The sequence below is a fragment of the Cyrtonyx montezumae genome, unplaced genomic scaffold (assembly GCF_038088225.1).
Source record: "Cyrtonyx montezumae isolate F1298 unplaced genomic scaffold, pur_monq_1.0 scaffold_16, whole genome shotgun sequence".
Taxonomy (NCBI): Eukaryota; Metazoa; Chordata; class Aves; order Galliformes; family Odontophoridae; genus Cyrtonyx; species Cyrtonyx montezumae.
In genome coordinates, this window is record NW_027071892.1 from 14,813,367 (window position 1) to 14,838,055 (window position 24,689).

The 24,689-nt window shown below is 41.0% G+C and overlaps 1 protein-coding gene across 1 annotated transcript; it reads right to left on the reverse strand.

Annotated features, from left to right (window-relative positions):
• Positions 1 to 1,874: 1,874 nt before the first annotated feature.
• Positions 1,875 to 12,704, reverse strand: ERCC4 (ERCC excision repair 4, endonuclease catalytic subunit). Its single transcript, XM_065732956.1, has 11 exons — positions 12,531 to 12,704; positions 11,884 to 12,064; positions 8,818 to 9,013; positions 7,999 to 8,206; positions 6,924 to 7,104; positions 6,463 to 6,591; positions 5,773 to 5,883; positions 4,247 to 4,838; positions 3,934 to 4,026; positions 3,291 to 3,403; positions 1,875 to 2,880 (listed from the first exon to the last, which is right to left on the reverse strand). The coding sequence occupies exons 1-11, from the start codon at positions 12,702 to 12,704 to the stop codon at positions 2,150 to 2,152; spliced, it is 2,709 nt and encodes a 902-aa protein (XP_065589028.1). The 3' UTR covers positions 1,875 to 2,149.
• Between the last annotated feature and the right edge of the window lie 11,985 nt (positions 12,705 to 24,689).

Sequence of the window (24,689 nt, forward strand, 5' to 3'; positions counted from 1 at the left end):
TATAACCCTACTTGCACTTCTAAAAACCCGTGGACTGCAGAAAACACATCAACTGAATATTGATCTTACACTGTCTTGGACTAAGAGCTAAGGAGCACTCCGCTTTCCCAAGGACGGTAACCTGTGGTAGCACGCAGTGAAACTGTCGGTTGGAAAGGCAACATGGCATGCTTCTGCAGCAACCCTCAGTGCTGCTTTATGCTGCTTGGCACAACCATGCATTCGTTTAATAACTCCTTGGTGGCACACACTTGCTTTTGGATTCTATTCTCCATTCAAGTGGAATTGTAGGTGGCTAAAAGAGAAGAGACAAGTGTTTTTGAAAATTACTTCTGCCGTACTGTCGGTGCAGATGAAGGCCACAAAAGGCCCTCACATTCAAGGGTCGTTCTGCAGTACCATTGCATGCTCCACCAGCAGTGCGGGTTTCTCTGCAACTGGCTGACAGCCACGTCTGGTAAGCATAAATCTGAAAGCAGTTCCTGTAGCTGGTACCAGAAATGCCTGACTGCAACACGCTCACACAGACAAAATCATGTTGAAGATTTTGTTTGGGTCGGAAACTGCTCAGCAACAGGGGCAAGTAAAATCTTCCTTTGCACTTGTAGGTAGAAATTGTCACTACTGGGAACAGTATCCAGATAATTTAGAGACAGAAGCCACAATGAAACTGATCTTGTCCAAAATAACCTCTGCCAACACAAGCTGCCTTTGTTACGATGAGATTCTGTTTTTGTTCCTCTAGAAGAAACCTCCAGAGAGCAAAGCCTGGGAACAACATCCTCATCAAAACGTACACAAAACCTACTGATTTCACATGTGCTTTTTTTTTTTTTTTTTAATAGAAAAGCACAAGACGAAGAGTCAAGCAATGACAAGATACACAAAACTCATTACTTCTGGTGAAAGAAAGCTAAAGAACACCATGAGGTCAGAGAATGCATCCAAGGGATTTTCATCATTTATCCATGGCTTTTTGGCTGCATGTTGGTGAAGTGTGACTCCTTGGCTTTGACATTCAATGTTAGGTGGTGCCAGGACATGAGACATCTCCCTCCTTTCTTAACAGTTGGTTTCTGCTGCTTCAGAAGGACAAACCACTAACATGCATTCTGGGATTATCACCTAGACTGTAACCTAACCACATGAAGAGACCCAGACAGAAGAAACAAAGCCATACAACAACAGCTGCAGTGTATGTTAAAAAGACCCAAACCAACTGCAATAGAAAATAGTTAGAAAAATTCCATACAGAACATTTTAGCAAATGATATATACATGTATTATTTGATGGCACCACATGACTTTGGTCTAGCATGTAACACAGTCAAGGCCTTACAACATCTTCACATAGCCTTTATTTTCACCTTACACAAATCTCAGGAAAAAAAGTGCTGACAAAGCTGACACGCAGTACTGCATGTCAGTACTGTCAATCTGAAAAACAGCAAAAAACAGTTCATTCAATACTTTAATGATGCAAACACACAGATAATACATGTTTTCAGAGGTTGCTCAACTCCTTTTTTTTGGGCCAAGTTCCTTAGGACACACATTCGGGACAATTATATTTTTAGTTCAGTCCTCTGGTATCCTAGCACCACTGTTCAGACATTCTCTATTCAGAACATTTCTGGTCTTATTGCTTTGAATAAGCAAATGCCTCACGGAGGGACTTTTATACTAAATGCAGAAAAGCAGCACATACAGCAATGGAAGACCTAATCTTAGCTACACACTAAAACCAAAAATGTTCTGATCTCAGTACTGGGAAATGAGAAGCAAGAAGTATGTACAGCTAGAACAATTTATCCTTTAAATTAATGAAGAAGCTTTCAGCTTTAAGTCATACCTTTCAAAAGGAAACAATCAGTAAGACTCAGCAACTTTAATGGGCTTGATGAAGAATTTAGTTCATTCAGTGCTACTATAAAATTTTATAAAGTGCTATAGAAATAAAAATCATTTGTATTTCTGTATTAAAAATTGTCCTCATGAAACCTGCCTTCAGTAGTAACTAGCTCAGATATTAAACCTGATGGAACAGCATTAGGAGGAAACAGCTGCTTATCTTAGAGGGGATTTCTTAAAATACTCCACGTACCTTGCCACGTACTGTGCAAGAGAAGCTTATCTACAGTCCCATTAGTCATCTTTTGTTTTTTTCTTTAGACACTGCCTCTTTGTAGGACATGTGAATAAAGTCAAATAGCTGTGCGGCATTGACGGCATTACCCAAAATTTCCGAGAGCTTGTCCTTTGGCAGTGTCACTAGCTCCGCAATGCTCTTCACACGGTTCATTAAGGCATGGCAGTTCTTTGCATTAACACCTGGCATTCTTAACAGGAAGTCCTGGGGCCCAGGGTTATACTTGTCTGACTCAGGAAGAGTTTCTGAATCTGCTGTGACCGCCATTGCAGTTTCTGCATCAGGCTGTGGACGGTTTTGTTTCAGCTCTTCAAACAGTTCAGCAGTAGCATGGGGTGAGGGACACCAGAGGATACGTAACTTTGGGAAATGGAGTGTGAGAAGGGTCAGTTTAGAAGTGACATCGCTACTGGAAATCTCCTGTCGTAGGGAACCTTGTGGAATCAAGGAGAAAGGTTTGTTAGGATCAAATTCAATCAGGAGAATTGGTCGCTTATAGTAACGTGACATAGAAGTGCACTGTGTATACAATCTTCCATTATTTAAGGAACCAATAAGATCACTGATACTTTTTCTCTCTACACAGATATCGGGAGTTAAAATGTAATCTCCAACTTCCAAAGTCACAGGCTCAATGTCAATCCCACGGCGATGAATCAGGGAAGGAAGCTCACTACGAAACTCCCGCACGTCCACGACGACAGTCTGCTGAGCAGTCTGTGCCTGTCCACCTGAAGAGCAAAACAAACAGGGTTAACCTGCACTCACGACCTCCGACTCGACCTTCCCTGAAGCACATGCCATAACAGAAGCACTGTTTTCATTTCTCTCTGCCTCACTACACGCAGTATCGGTCTCATAATCAACAGGCTGCCCAGAAATAATCCAAATGTTATCTGTCTTAATGGTAGAATACTAATTAAGCTGTAGTTTCTTTTCAAAGAAATATATAATTCATTGTTATGTCGCAGAGAGGACCGCGAGAGATGGACAAAGGCACATACTATCTGTTCCCCATCAGGACTGCAGAATCAGTTGCCTCAGTCACCCACCCCTGTGTTTTGGATGGGACTGAACCACAGCAGGTTACAGGCCTGCTTCACAGCTCAGAGCTGCAAGCCTGACTTCAAGAACTGCTCACCTGCTTTGCGTGTGTCAACGGAAACAGAAGCAGGTCTAACATCTCTTATTAGGTCTAGGTTTGTCTCATCTCTTCCTTCTCTTTCCTCAGGAACAACCATGCTGGCCCGTTCTCTAAGGAACCATAAACCAACAATCACTACAAACTGCAGTTAAACATTAATGCATCCCAATACACTAATACTGTTCAGCAAGATGAAAAATCATGTAGAGTTGAATGCTAATTGAAAATCAGCATCGACAAGAAATGACAATCCAGATTGTCTGGGCTACAGTCTAGACTTCGAGCACTTGCATCTTTTTATTTTTAGAACTTTTTAGAGCATATGAAACAAAAGAACTAACAACAAGAACTAGAGGTATGAGCTGGTGAGAAGACAATGTCTAAGAAAATAATTGTTTTGCTCCTGAATACTACTTAAGTCATGAAAACCTTAGAAATATCTTACAAGATGTGTTACCTTCAGAGAAAAACATTTTTACGGAAGTTTTCAGTATTAAATTTGTAGATAGGTAAATAAAAATATCAGTTGTTCTGGGTAGCTTATTTAAAGCCTTCTCACAGTTAAACACTTCACCATTTAAAACACAAGCACATAAGGAAATGATGTGAAAAATTAATAATGTAGATGATAAACTGTTACCGAATTAGTTTCTCAAAGGCCTCCTTCTCTTTTCTCAGGGCTGTGAGATAGCGCTGCTCTTCTGCTGAGCTCCCATAGATGAGGAAATAAACCCTACAGGTTTGGAGGAAAAAAAAAAGTGACATATTTAAGATTAGTAGCAGTAACTGCCTGAAAAATTCTTATATCCAGTCTTTCTCTTCTACCAACATCAGGTACTCCTACTGAACTCTGGGATTCAAACAGAGTGGGTTGCCAGAGCGAGCAGTAGATTTTATTTTTCTGTTAAGATAAATTTTGAACGACTTTCCTGATTAACACCAAGTCAACTTGCCTCAGAGGCTTCCCAGGTCTGCCTGCCTTGTAGATTTCCAGCTGCCGAACAAAAGTCAGCTCTGCATCATACAGTACAACATATCTTGGCTCTACTTCATGCAGCACTCGAGTGAGAGCATAGGGATCACCACAACCCTGCAATGGATGAATGATCGTGAGCGGGTTTTTGAAAATACCATAGTAAGAATCTGAGGGTAAGTTCACAGGGAAATCTTCAGGAATGGTCTCTTCGGTACTGCCTTCTTGGCTTCCATTTAATTCTTTGTTATCTTCCACATCCAACTCCTCTCTGTTTTCCTCCTCTGTTTTCCCTATCATCTGGAGTATATTTTGGTCATGCTGCTTCTTGTGTTTGTTTTGCTTTGAAGAAGTAGGGAGTTTGGATTTTTTGGCTTGAGGTCCTGCGTCTGGTCTGGCATTTCCTTTGGACTTGACCACTTTTCTGTCCTTAATCCATACTTCTCCAGCTTTCTCATCCTTTCCAAATGTTTTATTATACAGTCTCATTAAAAAGGCTTCTGCTCCATCAGTAATGTATTCCCTGAGCTGTGCACAAGCTCGGTCATCACTGGCACAAATAAGAACTTGTCCTGCAGTCAAGAAACAACATCACGTTTATAATCTGTTATGCTGTAATTCCTTTCATCCAGCCTCAAGACCTCTTGAGCAAATAAATCGTTCTTAATGATCCCAGAAGCATGCCTGCCAAATGCCTTTACACTTGGTGGTCACAGCTGCACTGGACTTTCAGGAAGTCTAAATTACACCACGTTTGGGCCAAACAGCATCAGAGAAAGTTAATGGAAGTTCAGCGTTCCTCATCCTCACACCATCTAAATCAGTTTTTTCTTTTGATCATTTCAAAGAAAGCAGATTTAGTATGTGTTGAAGCAGACAACCTTTTTTTTAATATAAATTCTTGTTAATGTGCAGTAAGACTACTTAATTGAGACTGTTCTAGTTTCCAGCCTCTGTCATCTGTCAGGGATTCTAAAAAATACATATTTCACACAGCGTTATCGTGGGCCCTAAATAACAATTCTCTGCTAGCTGACTCAGATAAACTCCTACAGGCGAGAGGACCAGTTCTTATCCACAGTCAGAACACTGTGGGTGGGAGAAATGAGCGCTTTTTTACCCTTACGATTTCCTAAAATAAAACTCGGTGAAATTTAGGGGGATGAAAAATCCTATAATAGGAAAAGCAGAAAAGGAGTTTGAAACACACTGGGTAAGAGATAACAAAGAGACAACTACAGAAATGTTATAACGTGGAGATTAAGTGCGAGGCCAAGGTCACAGTGGCAGAGAAGTCATCTGGTTCCATCAAAAGGAAGCACAACACGAACCATCGGCGGCCACCTTCAGCTGTCGGTTTGATGCTACTCTGGGAAAGGTCACATTTTAATTTGTAAGTTTTTGTAGTAGTTTTAAAACCAAATACTTTTACATAAACATTTTGTCTTAATTAAGTCCCCAAATTATTATATTTAAAATGATTAAAATAATTTAATATTCTCTCACCTGGACCACCGAGGTCTTCACTGTTCTTATTCTCATTTTCAATCTCATTTAATACCTCTCTCAAAGCTTCCCATTTTGGGTTGCTTTCTAGAACCAATTCCCTTTTCAGTTCTGAAACAAAGTACAATTGAACATAGCAGCTTCTACAAGTCGAAGTACTCTTCAGAACTTTAACAGTTCAGTGTCACAGCGTGATAGCAGTTGGCAAGCACAATCATCAACAGCCTACGTATGCAACTTGTTATACTGGTGGGGCTCAAGAACACTCTTAAAATTAAAAACTTTAAAAAATGGGGAAAATGCTTTAATGAAGCAAAAAGTTAAGAGTATTCACTTGTCCTTCAATTCTGAAACTCTTAAATATATATCTATGTATTTTAAATTAAAATAATGGCAGCTTCCTGTCCCTTCATAGGAAATGAATAAGATCAAGCTAAATACTTATGTAATTCAAGAGCAATTCCATACAAGCTCTCCCAATGATCAGGTGAGCAAGGTGAGAAGAATCTTCTTCACGATTCCGTTTTACAATTTTTTATTATTTTCCTTTTGAGCAAAGGTTCTGTCCTATGGAGCTGACTGAGGTCTAGAGCTGTGTAAGACCCATGTATTGAACCACCACATAAGCAATAATACGCAAACTGTTAAAATAACGTGACATTCCAATTTAAAATTAGGAATGATGAGTACCATTTTCCTTCTTTACAGCTCTGTTTTCAGAGATTTTGCCTTTCTGATTCATTTTCTCATCTGCAATGCGATAAACTCTGGCTCGAGCATTTACAAACATGGAAGTACTGGAGTCAAGAAACAGCCAACCTAAAGACAAAAAGAAAATGACCTTTGAAACATACATGCTTCAGACCTTCCAATAAAAGCCCACATCTTTTACCTGGATTACCTGTACTACCTGCACTTCCTCCTCACTAAGAAACTACAAGCTTAATAAAAGGCAGAAATAAGATACAAATCTCACACCATTAAGTAACAGCAGTTCTGTGGGCAGATGAAAGCATTATGTGTCAATAAAAACCTACGTCCTTATGGCTAGTTATATAAAACCTAATTAGATACCTTCATATGTTAAGGAACATTAACTAAAAGAATGAGCATCTCACTATTTCATGCATTAACTTGTATTCAGTGCTTACCTGAATTCTCACCAAAAGCTTTTTCACTTGCTTTCAGTGACTCCAGAAGATTAAGGAAGGTGACACAATCATACTGAGTTAGATACTGCAGCAAAGTACGCAGTATCTTCAAATCCTGGACCAAAGATTTTGTCTTAGCTCCAAGTTGATGCCAGAGAGGATCTAAATAGTGACGTATTGTCTAGAAATATAAATTGGAAAGTTCAAGATGTCAAATATCTACCACACTAATCAAGACAGGAATAAAAAAAACCACCCTGTAATATAGAATGTTTTTATATAAATTCATAAATTCAAAAACCGTGGCCAAGTTAACAATTAGCCACTATATCTGATTTCATAGGTTCATAAGGTTGGAAAGGACCTACAAGATCATCTAGTCCAACCATCCAACCATCTGATTTGATGTGTTGAGTACACATCGTCTTTCCCATATTAAAAACATCATATGAATTTAATATATATTCATACATATATGAATTTAATGCTGTATATATATATAACTATAGCCTCTGCCATTGGTATTTATTGAGGTAAAGTAGAAAACATTGTAATGCCATTTAATTTTTAACATAAGATGAATACAATGCAGAAACACCTCCAGATTTTCTAAAGTACAGAACATTTTGTGTCAAAACTAGATTGCAGTTAATAAGCAAATGCTGAAATTTGATTTTACCCTACAGAAAGCATACGTATGTATCCCAGTCGTGTTGCAGATCTGCTGTAAACACCACCACACACACAGTTGATTTGCACATATGATGGTTAAAAATACAACAGCTACATGCATGTGTGTATGTTATCTATTATCTGCCATGCTTCATCTAATACAGAAAACAGAAAATGCAAGTAGGAAATTCAAGAGAAAAACTGGGCAGGGAAATAAAGTGAGAATATTGCATATCTATCTCTGAATGTTATTATACCGTGATGTTTTTGATGTAGGAACTGGCCAAATGAAGAAAGAACAATCACATCAATTACCAAGAATCCTACCAGTAAACTGCAGCATCACCTGCTGGTAATTGCAAAGGGATCCTTTTACAAGAGCAAAACACAGCAGAACCATTACCTTGTCAAAAGCTTTACCAATAGCATTTTCTAAAGATAGATCTTCTACTTCAAGAGATGGATTATAACGCTTCAGCTCTCTCAGACACGCATTCAGAATGTCCAGGATTGAAGTCTGGATAGCAAGCATACTAGGGGTCATTGACACATGTATTTCCACCACTTCAGGTTTATGCTTCTCTAAAAATGAGTTCACTGCTATATGAAATCTACAAGGAAAACAGCTTATTAAGATTTACATGAATATTTTGCTTGATATCATAATTTTTTTTAAAAAGTTCACAGAAACTAAAGTTACTATTGATCTAAATGCAGCCAAGTAAGCTAAATGCAAATCATAACTCTACAGAGGCAAAGACTACAGATTGATGAATGGTTTCATAAAACCACCTGATGACTCCCCAACTATGACTGTTTTCATCCTCATCACACAAGCCTGTAGCACTGGCATCTGATCCCTGGAGAATTACCACACCAAATTCTGCATTATTATTGTGGGTAACAAATCCTCAAGCAAAAACAAGAGATCTCGTAAGGGAGGAAACTGTAATGGGCTCATAAACCCTTTGGGATCACATGGATCCACTGGCAAATACTGTGACATCCTTATCTTCGAATGATAAGCATCAGGCCCTTGCCTACAGGAGCTGTGCTGTGACATTCATCCATTGCAGCTGCATGGATGCTAGCTGACTGACTGACAGAAGATGACAGAGAACACCACCAGATTACAGTGAGATTACATAAAGTTCATTTTGCTAGGAATCCATGGTAGCAATCATCATAGCTTTAATATCAGCAGAGTAAAGAGGTGCCTTACCTTGGCCACAGGTAAAGTTTCCTGACAAAAAGGTTTCTCATCACCCTTTCCACTTGGCAAAAACCAGTATTAAATGCAACTGCATTATCTGTAAAAGCTTTAATGAAGCCTTCCTTGTTCTTCTGGCGATAAAGTCGCAATATAAATGATTCCTGACAGGACTCAATTATTCTATGTGCTTTGTACACCAGAATGCCTGGGAAAATAAATGGTTTTCGAGTTAAAAAGTAGTAAAGAAAGACTGAATACTATATATATTTTTCCCCAAGTTTGTCTTACTCTTCTGTTTTTGTTAAATGAAGTACAATTTCAGTAATCTAAAATGATGTTGAACAAACTTAAACGGGTTCATAAAATAGCTTGGATTAGAAAGGACCTCAAAGATCACCAAGCTCCAGCCCTCTTGCCATGGGCAGGGCTGTCCTGGGCCCATCCCACCTGGCCTTGAATGTCTCCAGGAATGGGGCATCCACAGCTTCCCTGGGCAGCCTGCGCCAGCAGCTCACCGCATCTCCCCCTGACATCTAACCTAAATCTCTCCTCTTTTGGTTTAAAACTGTTCCCCTTTGTCCTATCACTGTTTGCTTGTGTAATAAGTCAGCCTCTCTCCTGAAACACAGCAACTCCTCTCTTTCAGTACCACGGAGTCTCCCAGTTACACAGCTGGGTCAATGACAAATCTCTAGCAAAAAAATCTTGTGCTTGTGTAGCAGGACTTAGCAGCTTCCACAGTTCTTTACTCTTCAGCAAAACTTGAACTTGTGCCTTTTAAAAGGAGGAAGACTGAATGCAAGATGTAACACACTATCACAACAGAGCAAGTCTGATATCTGCATTCTTTTATTACAGAAGTTCTATAATTACAGACTTGTTGAATATGGTTCTTTGATTATCAAAAAACTTGAACTACTCTGCCAGGACTTCTAGAAACAGTTTTTGTGCTATTTCCCTCCTTCTGCTATTCATATTCACAATGTGGACAGAAGGGATTTTCAGCTTGTTGGCTATACCAACAACTTTATTCACAGCTGTGAGCATTAGGAAAAAACAACCCATTGTATGCATTTTAGTACAGAGAAATGAAACAATAGTTAAACTGCCTTAAGCATTTGAGGCAAACACTTTTGGGATTTACATTTTGCTCAGCCAAGACTTGTTAAAACCAAGGCTTACAGCATGCTGTATTTTTCCCCACTCTCCCCTAGTGAAGAGAGGACTACATGATAATTCTGTCTGTTCACAGCTTCCAATGGAACAATAAACATCTTCCTGAAATGGAAGCTAAAGTCATCAAACAGTAAAGCTTTCATCATGTGCCTCAGTAAGCTGACAAAATCAGTCTAATTTTATAACTAGTTTCTTCATTCATTTTGATATGCCACCGTTTTCTACACCAAGTTGTGTCAGTTTTACCATGCTGCAAGTATTTACTGCATCATTTCTAATGGGCCAAAACCACACGGAATAACATTTCTGTGTTGCAGTGATATTTTGTTTTCATTTAGCTGAACTTACGGTTTTATCAGCTGTTAATTCACATGCAATCCTACAATGATTTTCAGAACAACAACACTTTGAAACATTTTACTGCATTGTTTTTCCTACTTTAGTTGCCCAAGAAACAAATTTCTGCTGGTTTTGCACGATCTCACATGCACACAGCACGTTTCCAACAGAAGCACGACTCAGCCGAGCTTTGAATCTCTCCAAGCCTGCTGTTACACTGACCTCCAGCGGCACCACGAGGACTACAACAACTCTAGGTCATTTCAGGTCAGGAGGCTTTTGGTTTTTTAGCCTCTGTGTTTCTTCTTTTCATCCACACAAAACCCAAAGTAGGGTGCCTCCAAAAAAAGGTAAAAAAACTTTACCTTTTTTTGACCTAGAAATAGCAAAACTGACAAGAGTAGTGTCCTTTGGCTCTAGCAGTAAAACTGTTTAAAATGTTTCACATATTGGAATTTCTCATTGACTAAAATGAAAGAGATTCATTTTCTGAAGCAAAAACTTACATTCATTTGAGCATTCAACATTCAGTTGTACCCAGCCATTGTTAAGAGGTTGGCATTTACATAACAGTAAAATACTCCTATATTCCTGGCTGTTAATATCTATCTTTCTAGCTCTCTGGGCTGTAAGAGGGCTTCTGCTTTAGACAAGAATATAAAAGCAACCAGGGCAAGAAGGGGAACAGAACATAGGAGAATAAGCATGCACAACTTCTATACAACAATAAAAAGTCACAAACTATTTCCAAAACCTTTAAAAGAGCATTATTTCATAATAGGAAGTGTCCAAGTTGTTACAAGAGGAAGATCAGTTAGGTATTGTTCTTTTATTTGATGGGAAAAGTTGTCACGAGGAATTCACTAATGCAGAAAACTGCATGCTTATCAACCATGCACACTAGCAATACAAAACCAGCTTCAATCACAGGCTGTGCTCTCAGAGTATTCCAGACACCAAACACAGGTAGTTATTCTGCTTGGGAAGCAATGCAGTCAGTGAACGCTTATGTCTCTTACATCAACAGCAGTTTAACTGGTGATTGTTTTCCAAGTGGTTATTGATATCAAACTCCATACAGATGCATTATCCACCACCTAAAAAGAACGTGGGTGTTTTCAAACCATGTGATTAAAGAAAGCAAACAAGTTTAGAGCAAAGATGACCTAATGGCCTGGAACTCAGATGTGGGAAGTTCTGTACTACCACGCAGGAGAACTTCCTTAGTCAGGGTGATGGAGCACTGGCACAGGCTGCCCAGACAGGTGGGGAGTCTCCTCTGGAGATGCTCCAGACCCGGCTGGATGCTGAGCTGTGTGACTTACTGCAGGACCTGCTTTAGCAGGGGTTGGACTCAGGGATCTCTTGAGGTATCTTCCAACCCCTGTGGTGACTATTAAAAGAGAAAAGGAAAGAACTACATATTCGCTCCTTCCACTGAAATCTCACTAAAGAAATAATTCTTTAACTTCAGCACCATCAGTAGAACTCTCTATACAGCGTTAGGCGTCATGTATTTTCAAACAGAACAGTGGTATGTTTACTTCATTGATCTCTTACCAGTGATGAGGTTTGCCGGAATTCTGTCGGTGAGGAAATCAACCACGAGGATTCTGCTCGTAGCAAAGAGAACCCCGCCCTGCGTGTAGAACTCATAGCGAGTGCTGCTGGGGACCTCGTTGGTGACGCGGCGAGGAAGGTGCACAACTCCATCTGAACGCAGCTGGTCAATAAAATACTCCTACGGAGACACGGTGAGAACACAACTTCACTGCAGATGCAAGGAGAATCCTAATTCAGCACGTCCCGTTTAATTACAGGAACGGCCCCAAACCAATTAAAAACACGGCAGCGTCAGACGCGGCCGAAGGACAGCGATCTTCTCTCATAGGGAAACTCGGTTAAGCAGGAGACGCGTCCGCGCGGCTGAGGGCCCCTCGCACTTCCATCAGCGGACACACGGGGCTTAAGCGCGACCCAGCGACACGTCGTACACCGCAACTGTCAGCACAGTTTTCCCTGCGTTGTTACGGCACTTTTTAAGAGAAGAGGCGATCTTAATCCCGACTTACGGACGCAGAATCGGGAAGGGAGCGCCCACTGCCACAGGCCGCGAGCCACCGCGACAAACTTCTCCTCAGAACCGCAGCCTCTGCCGCGCCCGGGCCCGCCCCGCTCCCCCCCGGGCCGCGGAGGGCCGCGCTCACCTCCTCGGCGGGGCTCGTGTTCAGCACCAGCACCAGGCTGGCGGGCTCGCAGTAAAGGCGGAGGAAGCGCAGCAGCAAGCGATCGACACCGAGCCCGCGGGCGCAGACCGCCAGCCCGTCCTGCTGGAACAGCTCCACGAACAGCTGCCGCTCGTGCTCCAGCAGCGCCGCCATCGCCGCCGCAACGGCGCATGCGCGGGGGGTGGGGGGGCGTGGGGGTGGGGGGGTGGAAACGCGGCGCTCCACAGCGCCCCCTGCCGGGCAGAGCGCCCCTCCGCACACAGCGCCGCCGCCTCGTGAGGCCGCTGCCGGTACAGGGACTGCTGCCGCTGCCGCTGCCGCTGCCCCGCGCTCGGCCCGGGCAGGAGGATCTCGGCAGCGACCGGTGTGGAAAATGAGGCGGCGAAGGGACTCAGATGTCCCACAAACCGCCCCAGACGCTCCCAGTCAGCCGAGCCCCGTTGCTTTCTCTCACGGTGAGATGAGTGTACGGAGCGCACATGTGAGGCCCGGGAGTCGTTTGATCTTGTATTACATGTTGTTTATGCTCAGACACTGCTTACTAACATTCCCTAAACAACAAACCCCATGCGGACTGAAGCCCGGCTCGCATTCCCGCGCTCGGAGCCGTACCTCAGCGCGTTCCCGCGCTCGGAGCCCTACCTCAGCGCGTTCCCGCGCTCGGAGCCCTACCTCAGCGCGTTCCCGCGCTCGGAGCCGTACCTCAGCGCGTTCCCGCGCTCGGAGCCCTACCTCAGCGCGTTCCCGCGCTCGGAGCCTGGCTCTCAGATCGGCTGTAAGTTAAGGGGACTCCTCAGAAGTAGCCCGGAGTTCAGCTTGCCTCCGGCTTCGCGGAAAATCGGTAAACTTTCGGGGCCTCTGGCAGGAAGCCCTGTCTGCAGCCTCAGCGGGCGCGGCTGTGAGCTCCGTTACATCCCCCAGTGCTGAAAGGAGGCTGTGCTGGAAGTTCTTGCATTTCACGTTGTCCCACAGAACGGACTTTATGGTGAATCAAATCGGCTGCATTTATTCATCTCAAATCCTACGTGCACCTTGTGGCACTCTCCAGTTAGGTTTACCAGCTGGTCCCTAAGCTCATTAGCTGGTGAACCTTGAGTGATTAACATCCATAGTCCCGGCATTAACGTCACGTTATTGATGTCAGCATTTTCATTCCTTCCCAAACCTTTAGTAAAAACAACAAACTGTGTCATTAACAGACAAGTCTGCTGAAGCAGAAGTGTCCTAATTAACACACGGGCTTACTATCCAGGTTCCCAGTTTAGACATACATGTTTAAATATGTAGACATTTCCTTTCTGAGATAAACAACAAAAATAGAAATACAGATATGTATCTGTAAGTATAAAATAACTTTCCAAATTGGAAAGACATGCTCCTTTTCTGGGAGATTGATTAGAAGTCATTTTATGGACACATTTCCTTCTCAGGTGGGCACCTCCTGCAATTTGTGGCTGACTGAAATGCATTTTTCTCCAGCAGTCTGCATACACAACATTCTTTACAGATGAAAAAATATTTCCCCTGTAAAGGAAAATTTAATTATTCTTTCACAATGAATCATAACATGATTTTGCTGGGTTAAAAATGAGCTCTGATTAAAGAATTATTCTGGGCTGTGGTCTGATGCATAGGGAACACTGGAAAGGGAGAGTTAAGTTCTCACCCTGGGTTGGCTTTGTGCAGTGAGAGCCTGCAATGACCGGCTCCGTCACGGTTCCCCTCGTAGCTGTAAGTGCCATACAAGAACCACAGCTGTGTGTGCTTCACTTTGTCTTAAGTGAATTCAGAGTTCAACTTCGGCAGCTTTTAGTGATTTCCACAGTATTCCTTATCCATGGTTGCAAAGCTGAATTAGAAAGCATAAAGATACATATAATTTGAAATAAGTACCCTGAACAGTCTTGATTTAGACTTTTTTCTTCACATGTGCAGCTTAGAGAAGCAGCATACATGGTGACTGTGTAGAACATTCCACTTCAATAGTTTCTGGGTGTAAAAGTCATGAAATAGGTTGAGATTTCTTTATTGTAGCAGTATATAACAGTGACAGATTAAGTGTATTAATGCATTGCGTGTATTCAATGCTGTTGTATATCTCTAAGGGATGTGGTTATATTCACTCAGAAGTCTAAAGCTGTTCAGTTATGTACAGACATAGCTGAGGATAAAGTAGAAATCTAACCCTAGAAGGCAGTAACCTAACCCCAGAGCTGCTGCAGGAACCAATTAATGCTTGTATACATTTTAACTTTAATGGAGGCGTACACTTCTTGCACTGTTTCCTTTTTTTCCTGTTGAGGGGCTCAGTGCAGATAGCTGAGGCTGGCTTTGAGTCAGGAGTTCGCTGTGTGCAGTTAGATACACGCTTCCAGAAACCTCGAGGTACACTGCTTCGTTCCTTCAGATTCTGCGGTGCTGCCTCTCACTCTTCAGCTCTCTCTTCTTGGACGCTCTCCCTCGTGTCCCAGGAAATGGTGCTGCCATCCCAGTCTTTCTGGCGCATTTCCTGTGATTGCTGCAGCGTGGTTTTTACTTTTGCCCACAGGTGGGAGCCTTGCTGAAGTCTGTTCAGTAAAACCAACACTGGTGCTATACTGATGTTACTGGTTTTGTGTGTTTTATAATCAGTCATTTTTTTTCCAAGGTAACATTAAAACCAAATATTTTTTTGGTTTGTAGACAAGTTTAGTTTTAGCTCCCTTTGTATTCGGCCATTTCTTATTCTGAAGGCGCAGGCTGTGGCTTGGCAGTGTGACAAGTCTGGCTTACATCTGACAGATGCTGTGAAGACGTGTTACGATCGCACGATGCAATTATCTGTAGGGTTAACAGTCTGTCACTTCACATTCAGGGGGAAAAAAAGTGGATTAAAACTAAAGAAGTGGATGAATTCTAAGCCAGTGACTTTGTGAGAGTGGTTAGTGCTTGCCTTCCAGTCATCAGGGTGACACCAACGTAACATTTGTGCCGAGAGCTTTGCTCGATTCGTGCGTCGCTTTGCTCACACCTGGCTGGGCTCCTGGCTGCCAGCAGCACATGTACAGCTTCCTGACCTCGCTTTTTGGTGCAAGGTTTGGTTGCTGTGGTTTAGAAGACTCCCATAAAGAAAAGGCAGAAAATTCAAAGCAAAGTAGTTTGCTGAAGAAGTATATACTACAGAGGCAAGTTAAAGGTGTTGATGATGTAATTCTGCTCCTCCTACAGTGACCTAATTTCTCAAACTAAATCAAATACCTGACATGTAAATTAGTTTGTACTACCATGGGTATAAATCAGAGCTATGGAGACCCTACAATAAAGGAGGATGTGCAATATAGCCTATTAAAAAAAAAAACAACAGTATTGCACAAATATGGATGGGCAGAATTGGCAGATAAGCACCAACTTAGGGTTTTTTAAAAAAGGACTTCATTAAAGCAACTTTGCAGCTAATTACTGTAAACATTCAATAAATCAAAGTGTCTGTTGATTTTTGCTTTGTGAGACTGTAAGAGGAAGTACCTGGAAAAAGGAAAGTGGGTGGTGCATGATGTGCTGTGTACTTCTGCAATAGTATTTGGAATGATGTTCATTTTAGAAATTACATACCTTAAAGGGAAACACTTGTGCATCACAAGTGTGGACCAGAACATATAGGGATATCGCTTTCACTGCTTTTGTTTAAGAAATTGGTATCAAAAGTGTAGCAATGCAACCCAGAAATACATGTTGAGGGTGACAGGAGCAGCTGTGATCTGCACACAGACCGCTGCAAGGAAACATGGAGAATAATCTGAACTAGGTATTAGTACCTTTCTCTGGTAGAAACACAATCAAGTAAATGGAGAATATTTCATATAACAGAAACGAAACCTCAAAATGGGGCACTACAGAACTGCCATGGAGGCTCAACCACAGTCTGTGTGCTTATCCCTGTCTTACCGTTGCTTGGTAAATCATGTTAGTCTTTGCTATATGTAGGGAAGGTTGTTTGTTTTCAGCCTTACTTTAATTCTGTTTAATTGAAATAATTTGTTTTTGGATTGGATTTGGATTTTTAATTGAAAGAAACTTGTTTTTGGATAGAACGGTGCAGCAGTAGCTGTGCTAGGCAGAGGGGGGAGAAGAGTAAGAAGGAAAAGATAGAACTGAAATTCACAGAGTGCTACCGCTTTGATTGTGACAGTGTAGTTTGGGCACGGCCTCTTGTTTTAAAATATTTTGAAAGAGATTTGGAAAATATGCTTCCTCTGCCTTTTTAGCCTTTGAAACATTACTTCATGACCCCATTTGCCAGTGTTCGTAATCCTATAAAGTGGATATATAATAATGTTTTTAACTACTTGAACCTCGATTAAGGTACTTCAGAATCCAAAGAATCATATTCGTATGCATGCACCATAAAACAAGAGCTTTATATTAAAACCAGTTACCTGCTGTGGCTTCTGGGCATTCAGCTTTTGAATTCGTCCAGCCTTCGTGCAGCCAAAGCTCCTGGTTTGCTCATGAGGGAGTTCAGCAGCGCAGTTTCAGAGCCTTATCCCAACACCCGCGTGCTGGAGAAGGGCTGGGTGAGCGGTGACGGCGCTTTCCGCTGTCTTTGTACTTTGTCATGGTTTTCTTTTTAGATTTTGAGACTTGAATTACCTTCCTTATTAACATTTAATCATATATATTTGTTTCACTCTAAAATAGGAAATACAGAATTATTTCTGATGCTGTGTTTTGAACTCATTTGCATTGTAATGGCATGCACTGAAATAGTGAAAATGCATAGGGTTACAACTGATCCATTGTGACACAGCAACAGTGCCTTCCAGCCACTGCGTGCAGTGCGGAGTACCCCTGCACGGTATATTCTGTAGGAGCTGTAATATTCAGTCGTAATATTGTTTGATTTTTCTCATAATATTACTTGAATACTTTCTTAGTATTTATCCTAATTAACATAATATTTAATCACTTACTTTTGAGGAATGAAATAATTGTAGCGCCATTGAACAAATCATCTTTCTAGGATACTTTTCTCTTGTCACTTTCTTGAAAAGCCCAAGAGTAATTTCAGCTATGAATTCTACAGCATAGTTTGTTTTGGAGTGTGGGAGCACATTCTTCAGATCTGTAGATGTGTTTCAGTACAGACGGTGAGCGTAGCAAGGTGAAGCGGTGATGACCCAACTGCAGGAGGGTCCTTGCAGGGAATGAATCAAGATGCCCTTCTGCTTTCTTTGTAAGTGTTGGCGTGTTGCTGGAAATACAGACTCCTGGTAATTTTTAGGAGACTATTTGACTATTGCATTTCTTTGTCTCTTGTGTAGATTCAGACTGCTTTGGATTGTTGTAGTCTGAAACGATACCTTAAAAAACAGTTGGTTTTGGTTATCATGTATTTGAAACTGCTGTTTTGTGCATGCACGTTTGTGTGCACTGTTAAAATTGTTTGCTTTGTTGTGGGGATAAAAAACATGACTGAAAAATAATCAATTCTGTTCACATGGAGCTTGTAACCAACTTGTGAACCGGACAGATCTACACTTTATACCTACATTCTCTTTCTACCTAAACTGGATTGTAAATGCTTTCCTGCTGAGTGGTACAACAAGGTGGAAAGTAGTGGTAATCTATGGCATGTTCACAGAGGATAGTTCTGCAAGGGGTTCAACTCTACACAGAATAAAGAAAGGATGTAAAGGAAGTTAAGTAGCACCTGGTTTTGCAAAGAGCTATTAAAGTACAAACCTGTCTGAGAGAATCTTACAGGCAAATAAAATTAAGAAGAATATAAGTGAAGACATTTGGCAGATTGCTCCTGTTCTTGATGAAGTTGGGTAATTGGGAAAAAATCTTGTAGATAGAAATACCTAAAGCTAAAGCACGAATAAAGACAGAAGTCATCTGTAGGACTTCAACACAGGGAATCCTATTTTCCACAAGATGGAGCTGTGTGATTTCTGCTCTTGGAAGCGACTCAGTCTGTCAGTAAAGGATTCTTTGATTCCTGTAACAAGGACAGAAGAATCACAGCAATCTATCATTGCTTTCTTACTCTGATGATAATAAACTGCTGCAATTTAACTCGGGATGGTTGTTTGGGAGCTAAAAATATTGAATTTAACATAAAAGCCTCTGGATCTAGGAGAGAAACTATCTTTAGAAAAAGAAATCCATTACCTTTCTCTATGAAGAGCACAGTAATTTGCCTGGTGTGCAGTGTCCTATCCTTTATTTACTCTGATGATGACTGCAATGCAGATTTCTTTGGAACGATTTCTTATCTTTTATGCTCTGTAACATCTGCATGAGGGAGGGATATGATTGCCTAAGTGATAATTCAAACAAATATTCTCAGTAGCAGTGATGGACCTTCAGTTCTGGAGTGTTTATTAATCTGAGCAGATGTAAATGTAGTAATTCATCAGCAGAATGGAACAGTGTCTCTGAAAGCAGTATCTGAAAAAGATCAAGGAGTCATAGTAGGAAAACAACTGAACAGGAGTGCCTGGAGTGACAGGAGCGAGAGGGAATTGTTTTCTTGGCTGAGATGATCACCCAAACAAAAGCCTGGAAAGAAAGGAATATTTCCAGAATATACCAAGAATCTCTTCTTTAATCTTTATTTACTGAGTGCTAATAACCTGAGGTATGTCCCTAATAACCCAGGTGCCACCTGTATAATTACTGATAGAACTGATGTAGACACAGCTAAAAAGCACATGATTGTGCACGATTCAAGAGCACTGGAATCCCGGTCTGCTTGAATTAACACTGGCAAACGTAACTAGCAACTTGTCTGCAAGGTTGTTAAATCACACTACACCTGAGATTTTCTTATCTTTTCCTGATTTTTTTTCTTTTTTAATGTTTTGGATTATAGTAGGTTAATGTTTACAAACACTTTGCAAACTCTAAAAAATGATCTGATTACAGTTGATAAACATAAGCCTGGTTTCCAATTTGATTATGACCACTTGAGCTATGACTCCTTTCTTCATTTACATTTTGTTGCTAAAAACCTGGCTTCTCTAACTGACTCCTAAGCATCCCTGCAGCCCACTCCTCCGTTTCCTTGCTGGTGAGAAGCAGAAGAACTGTGGTTGTTTCTGAATTTCACGCTAGTAGATACATACACAATGATCAGTTTGCTGGTATGTCAAGAATAACAGATAACTGCTGAGCTTACACAGCAATATTTTCCTCACTGGGAAGGCTCATGTCAGTCTTTTATCTCCTACTCATCTGTCAGTTCTCATGGAAACTTGGAACTTGGTATCTTTGAGACCAGGTCCTTTTGTCAAATTTGATCAAAATTAGCCAATTCATTCGAAAGCTAAGAAGGAGGGGATGAGAACTGACAGGCTGGCAGTACATCTGTGTAATTTGTTTCCTTACAAAACTGGCATGGAAAATAGTTTTCTAGTTTTCCAAGTAGGCAATCAGAATTCAGAAACCTGCATTTATCTGAAGCTTTCAGAAATCCACATAAGTTAATGTGCAGAACTTACTGTGTTGCAAGTCATAATCTGGAGAGTCATCATCTTGGGTTTGTGCACTTATATTTGAGTTCATGGATATGGATGATCTGATATCTGATGACATTCACTATTGGAGAACCCCCTGAAGGTTAAAAACTAGATTGTAAAGCAGACTCTCTTTCAGACTGCTTATCCAACATGAGCCAGTTTTGAAAAAAAAGAAGATTCCAGCAATGCCAACGGTGGAGTGTTGACTGTCCACAAACATTTTTCCTGTGACAAATGTTTTAGCAAAAGAGAAAAGCTGAAGGAAACAGCTGACAGCAGACGACAGCCATGTTTTTACATCTTCTTAAGCTGTAATACACTTTTTGATATAACAAACCCAGCCCACACCTTTATAATATAACTAAAGGAAGCTAATGCTTTTCTGAGTGTTGTTGGGTGGAGCAGGGAGATGGTGTAGTTACTGAACTGACAGTCTGTGGATGAAAGCTCTGTGGCAGAGTTAGATATTATTGTCACTTGTTGGGTTTGTCTTCTCTTTGATTATGTGTTTCGGAAGGCAGGGAAAGCAAATGACTTCTTTTTTAAAGAAGTCAAATACTGCAGGTGCTATGTAAGAGTGAAATCCCAACTTCACGCATTCTTAATTGATATGAGATAAATTGAACCACAGAGATGTTTTGTTTTTCCTGCTGAACAACTTGTAGTTTGTAAGAACAATCTTGCTTTTGAAGAAGTTGTAAGAAAGGACGTTGTAATAGGAAACAGATTGTTGGCCGAGTTCAGTACTCCAGTTACACAGAGAATTATCTTCATCCTATCTCTCGAGAAAGATATGATTATGTATATTCTGTAACAAAATCATCTGAAAGGATAACAGCTCCTCCATCCACTGGTAGGAAATGTACGATGCTGCTTGGCTGAGATGTGCTTTAAAGATTTTCGGAATAATGCACACCAGTAATGTGCATTAAATTGCACCCCATGAGGGAACGCAGGAAAGGGGCGGCGTTAACGGTCAGGCGTTATTTTTATGCCTCCAATGAGCAACACTAACTGAAACACAAAAGCAAAGTGTGTGGAATGCGTAATATGAAAAGGAGGCATGCAATAACAGGGAGAGCTTCAAAAGTAACTTAAGGAAGCAAATGAAGGTGCTTTATTTGCAGGTAAGTATAGTTCAGCCCACACACTTCAATCAAGCCAGGAGGAGACTTTAATAAGTGATAATAAAGTGTGAAAGGTTGCTTTCTGAGACGGGTGGGAAGAGGTACTTACTGCTAGTAACTATGTGTCCAGTAAGCAGACATCAAAATAGTTGCTCTATGTTTTGCACAGCGGCGCCCAAACTCAGGAGCATTTGGGGCTTAACTGAAGCCGAGTTTACACTTTTGATCTGATGAGCTCGAAGTTCATGGAGTAGGAGATGTCAGAATTGTAATTGGGCTAAGAAAAATATCCACCTTACTGCTTTGCATCTATCCTGCCAGCTATCAGGCTGTATGGTTTAAGGAAGACAAAGCTGTGTGCTGGAACGTAAGAGTTTATTTAACTAGAGTGAAATAGGTGTCCCATGTACCTGCAAAAACAACATGAGACCCATTTTTATCTTGGGACTTGGGTACAGAATTTCTTTACTTTGGGGGTTTTGTTATCTGGAAAATTGAGTATTTTTTGATCAACAAAACAGCAACCTCTTTTCTCTCAATGGAATAATCCTGAGACCTGTTTCAGCAGCAACAGAATTTTGGTCTGCTGTTAGCTATCCAGCAGGGTGACCACATGTCCTTAAGTGGGATTATACTTCAGTTTCTCTGGCCCATTTCTGCATGTTAGTAGATTGATTATTCCTGAAAAACAAGAGGAACAAAAACAAGTGAAGTGTAGTTAACCTGTAATAACTCCATGTAAAGGCAAGACAAAATGAAATGTAATCCTTGTCTATTTAGGATAAGGCTAATATATTACGGAACATTTTTTTTTCTGCACACAGACTCCACTTGAAATAAAAAGGTAACGGAATAATCCCTGCCGTGCTCCTGGTAGGCTGTCTATGGATGCCTATGGTCTTTGTGTATGAAGAGAGAAATGCCTCAAACACCTTGACTCCAAAAGTAGCATTACTTTGAATAAATACTGTGACACAAAGAGTCAGTGTTATTGAAAGTCGCCTCTAGCAGAACGTGGAGGAAGCTTTTGTGTGAAGTGTGCATCTTGCTGTTTTATTCAGTGTGGTTTTTTATTTGAAGAAGCAGTATATTTGATTGACAGCATTCTGCCCAGTGGGTGTTGAGATCCAATAGCTACCTTTATCACTTGCTGTTATAGGGATTTCTGCGTGGAGTTAACTATTAGAGGGAGAAGGGAGAGTAGAGCAAATAATAAATCAGCACAATTTTAGTTAGTTGCTGTATGCATGCTGGAGCCCTTGATTCTTTAGCAGGAGGAATTTTGCCCAGGTCTAATTTTTCACTGGCATTGGCCCCACAGGAATGGACTTTGCAGGCTAATGGATGAGAAGACATTCTTAGATCTCCTCCCTCTAGTATTCTTCTATGTTTACCACTGGGAACTCAAGCATTCCTTTTCTGCTGGCTGAGGCCCAGAGATAGCTTCACCCCTGCACTTCCCCCAGCATTGTTTTCTAGAATTAACTCTACTCATACACTTAATGGGAATTGTTCAGAAGACATGTGGTGTATAAAATCCATCTTCTTCCCCAAAACATAGCTGTGAAATACATATTACCATACAATGAATACTTGATCAACTTAGTTATTGAGCCCTGATGTGCCCCAAATGATGTGTAAATACAATTAAGCTGTAATGAGGTGTGTCAGCTGGAAATGGAACGTCCCGGCTGAGTACCAGGGCTTTGTCGCTGGGAATCAATGTGGCATCGTGTTAATATTGCAGACTCATGAATTTTTTAGCTTGAGTAAATGCAGAAATCCTTCAAACTCTATCCTGTACATATCCAGTTGGCTGGAAGAATCTGCTGCAGGGTTAGATAGCTTTCTGCTAGGATTTGAAGATGTGCTTTCTCTCATACGTGCTCTCTCACACAGCGAGTATTGCTTTGTTCTCCTATCTTTGAAATGAAATGCTCTCGCCTGCTGTCTGGAGTGCTGGAACATAGATATTTTGGAAAATATAATTAATTAGGTTACATATTAGGAGGAAGTTCTTCACTGAGAGGGTGGTGATGCACTGGAACAGGCTGCCCAGAGAGGCTGTGGACACCTCATCCCTGGAGTCATTCAAGGCAAGGCTGGATGTGGCTCTGGGCAGCCTGGGCTAGTGGTTGGAGACTGCCCATGGCAGCAGGGTTGAAACTACAAGATCTGGAAGGTCCAGAATTCAGAACTGTAACCACAGATTCAAGATGTATATAGAGATAAAATAATCTGCTGGCAGTCCTGGGAAAATCTCATTTATGTTTTCAATTGAACAGGAAAATACTGATGCTCTATACTTGTACATGCATTTGAATAACTGTGTTATAACAACCTAATGGAGACCACTGCAGATCTTATTTTTTGCTCAGTAACGAAAATAACAAAATCCAAACTGGTAAATGCTTTGTGACTGATCTCATTGTTTCACTGGGAACTTTTATTTATCACTGAGCAGCAAATGCATACCATGGATGCTTGCACTAGGTGATTGGTGTCAAACTTATGAGTGTTAGCAACCAGGATCAATTATTTTGATTCCACACATTTCCAATTATTATGGTTCTTTTAGTCAAGAGAGGGAAAAATAAAAAACTGAGTCTTTACAATGATTGGCATCGTGTTAATAAAAAGAAGACATAACAGAAAATTGGACTTTTCAAATAACACATTCCAGCATTTTTGCCTTCCTTCCCCATCTCTCCCCCCAAGTCTGGTGGAAGAGGCAATGCTTTTCAGTTGGTTTCTTTTGCTTATGCACAGGTTGGTCTTTTTACCTGTGACATAGTTTTCAGAACTGATACAACTTTTCTTTTCAGCTGCACATCTGGTGACTGCAGGTCTTAATTATAACACTTCTAATGATCAGCTGAGTCCTTTCTTCTTACAGTGTGTAAAAACAGGATACAGACATCAAAGACTGCTTCTGTTATCTCCAATCATTCAATAGCACTGAAGCGTAACAGTGCAGAAGTGAAATATGAAATCAGAGAGCATCACAAGAAACTGCAGATTTTCTTTTGTTTTAGATCAGTGCTGAGGTCTTGTGCTCACTTCAGACTTTTTAATCTTCTGCATACTGGTCTCAAGTTTTTTTAATTTTTGTTTTCTTTTTTCCTGTGGATATTAAAAAATGAGAAGAATTTGGATCCAGTGCTCTGTGACAGGGCTAAAATGCCTTTTAGTTTTCTTTCTTTCCTTCCGTTTAAACATTTTTTTCTGTAAAATAATTTCCAACATATTGATGATCTGAAGATTTTTTTAAATGTTTAACAAATTTTTCTTTTATTTGCTGGAAGGTTCTGTGTGCTCTCATGCCACATATAAATATTCCACTGTCTGCTGTCTGCACAATTGCAGCTGGAACAGTACATAAAATGCAGTCCTTGCTGGCAGTTACAGCACAGACAATGGGGCAGTTTCGCAGCCATGTTTTTGTGGCGACGCTGTGTCCTCTGTGTCATTTGAGGAATGATGGAGTAGCATCATAGACTGTCATGGTG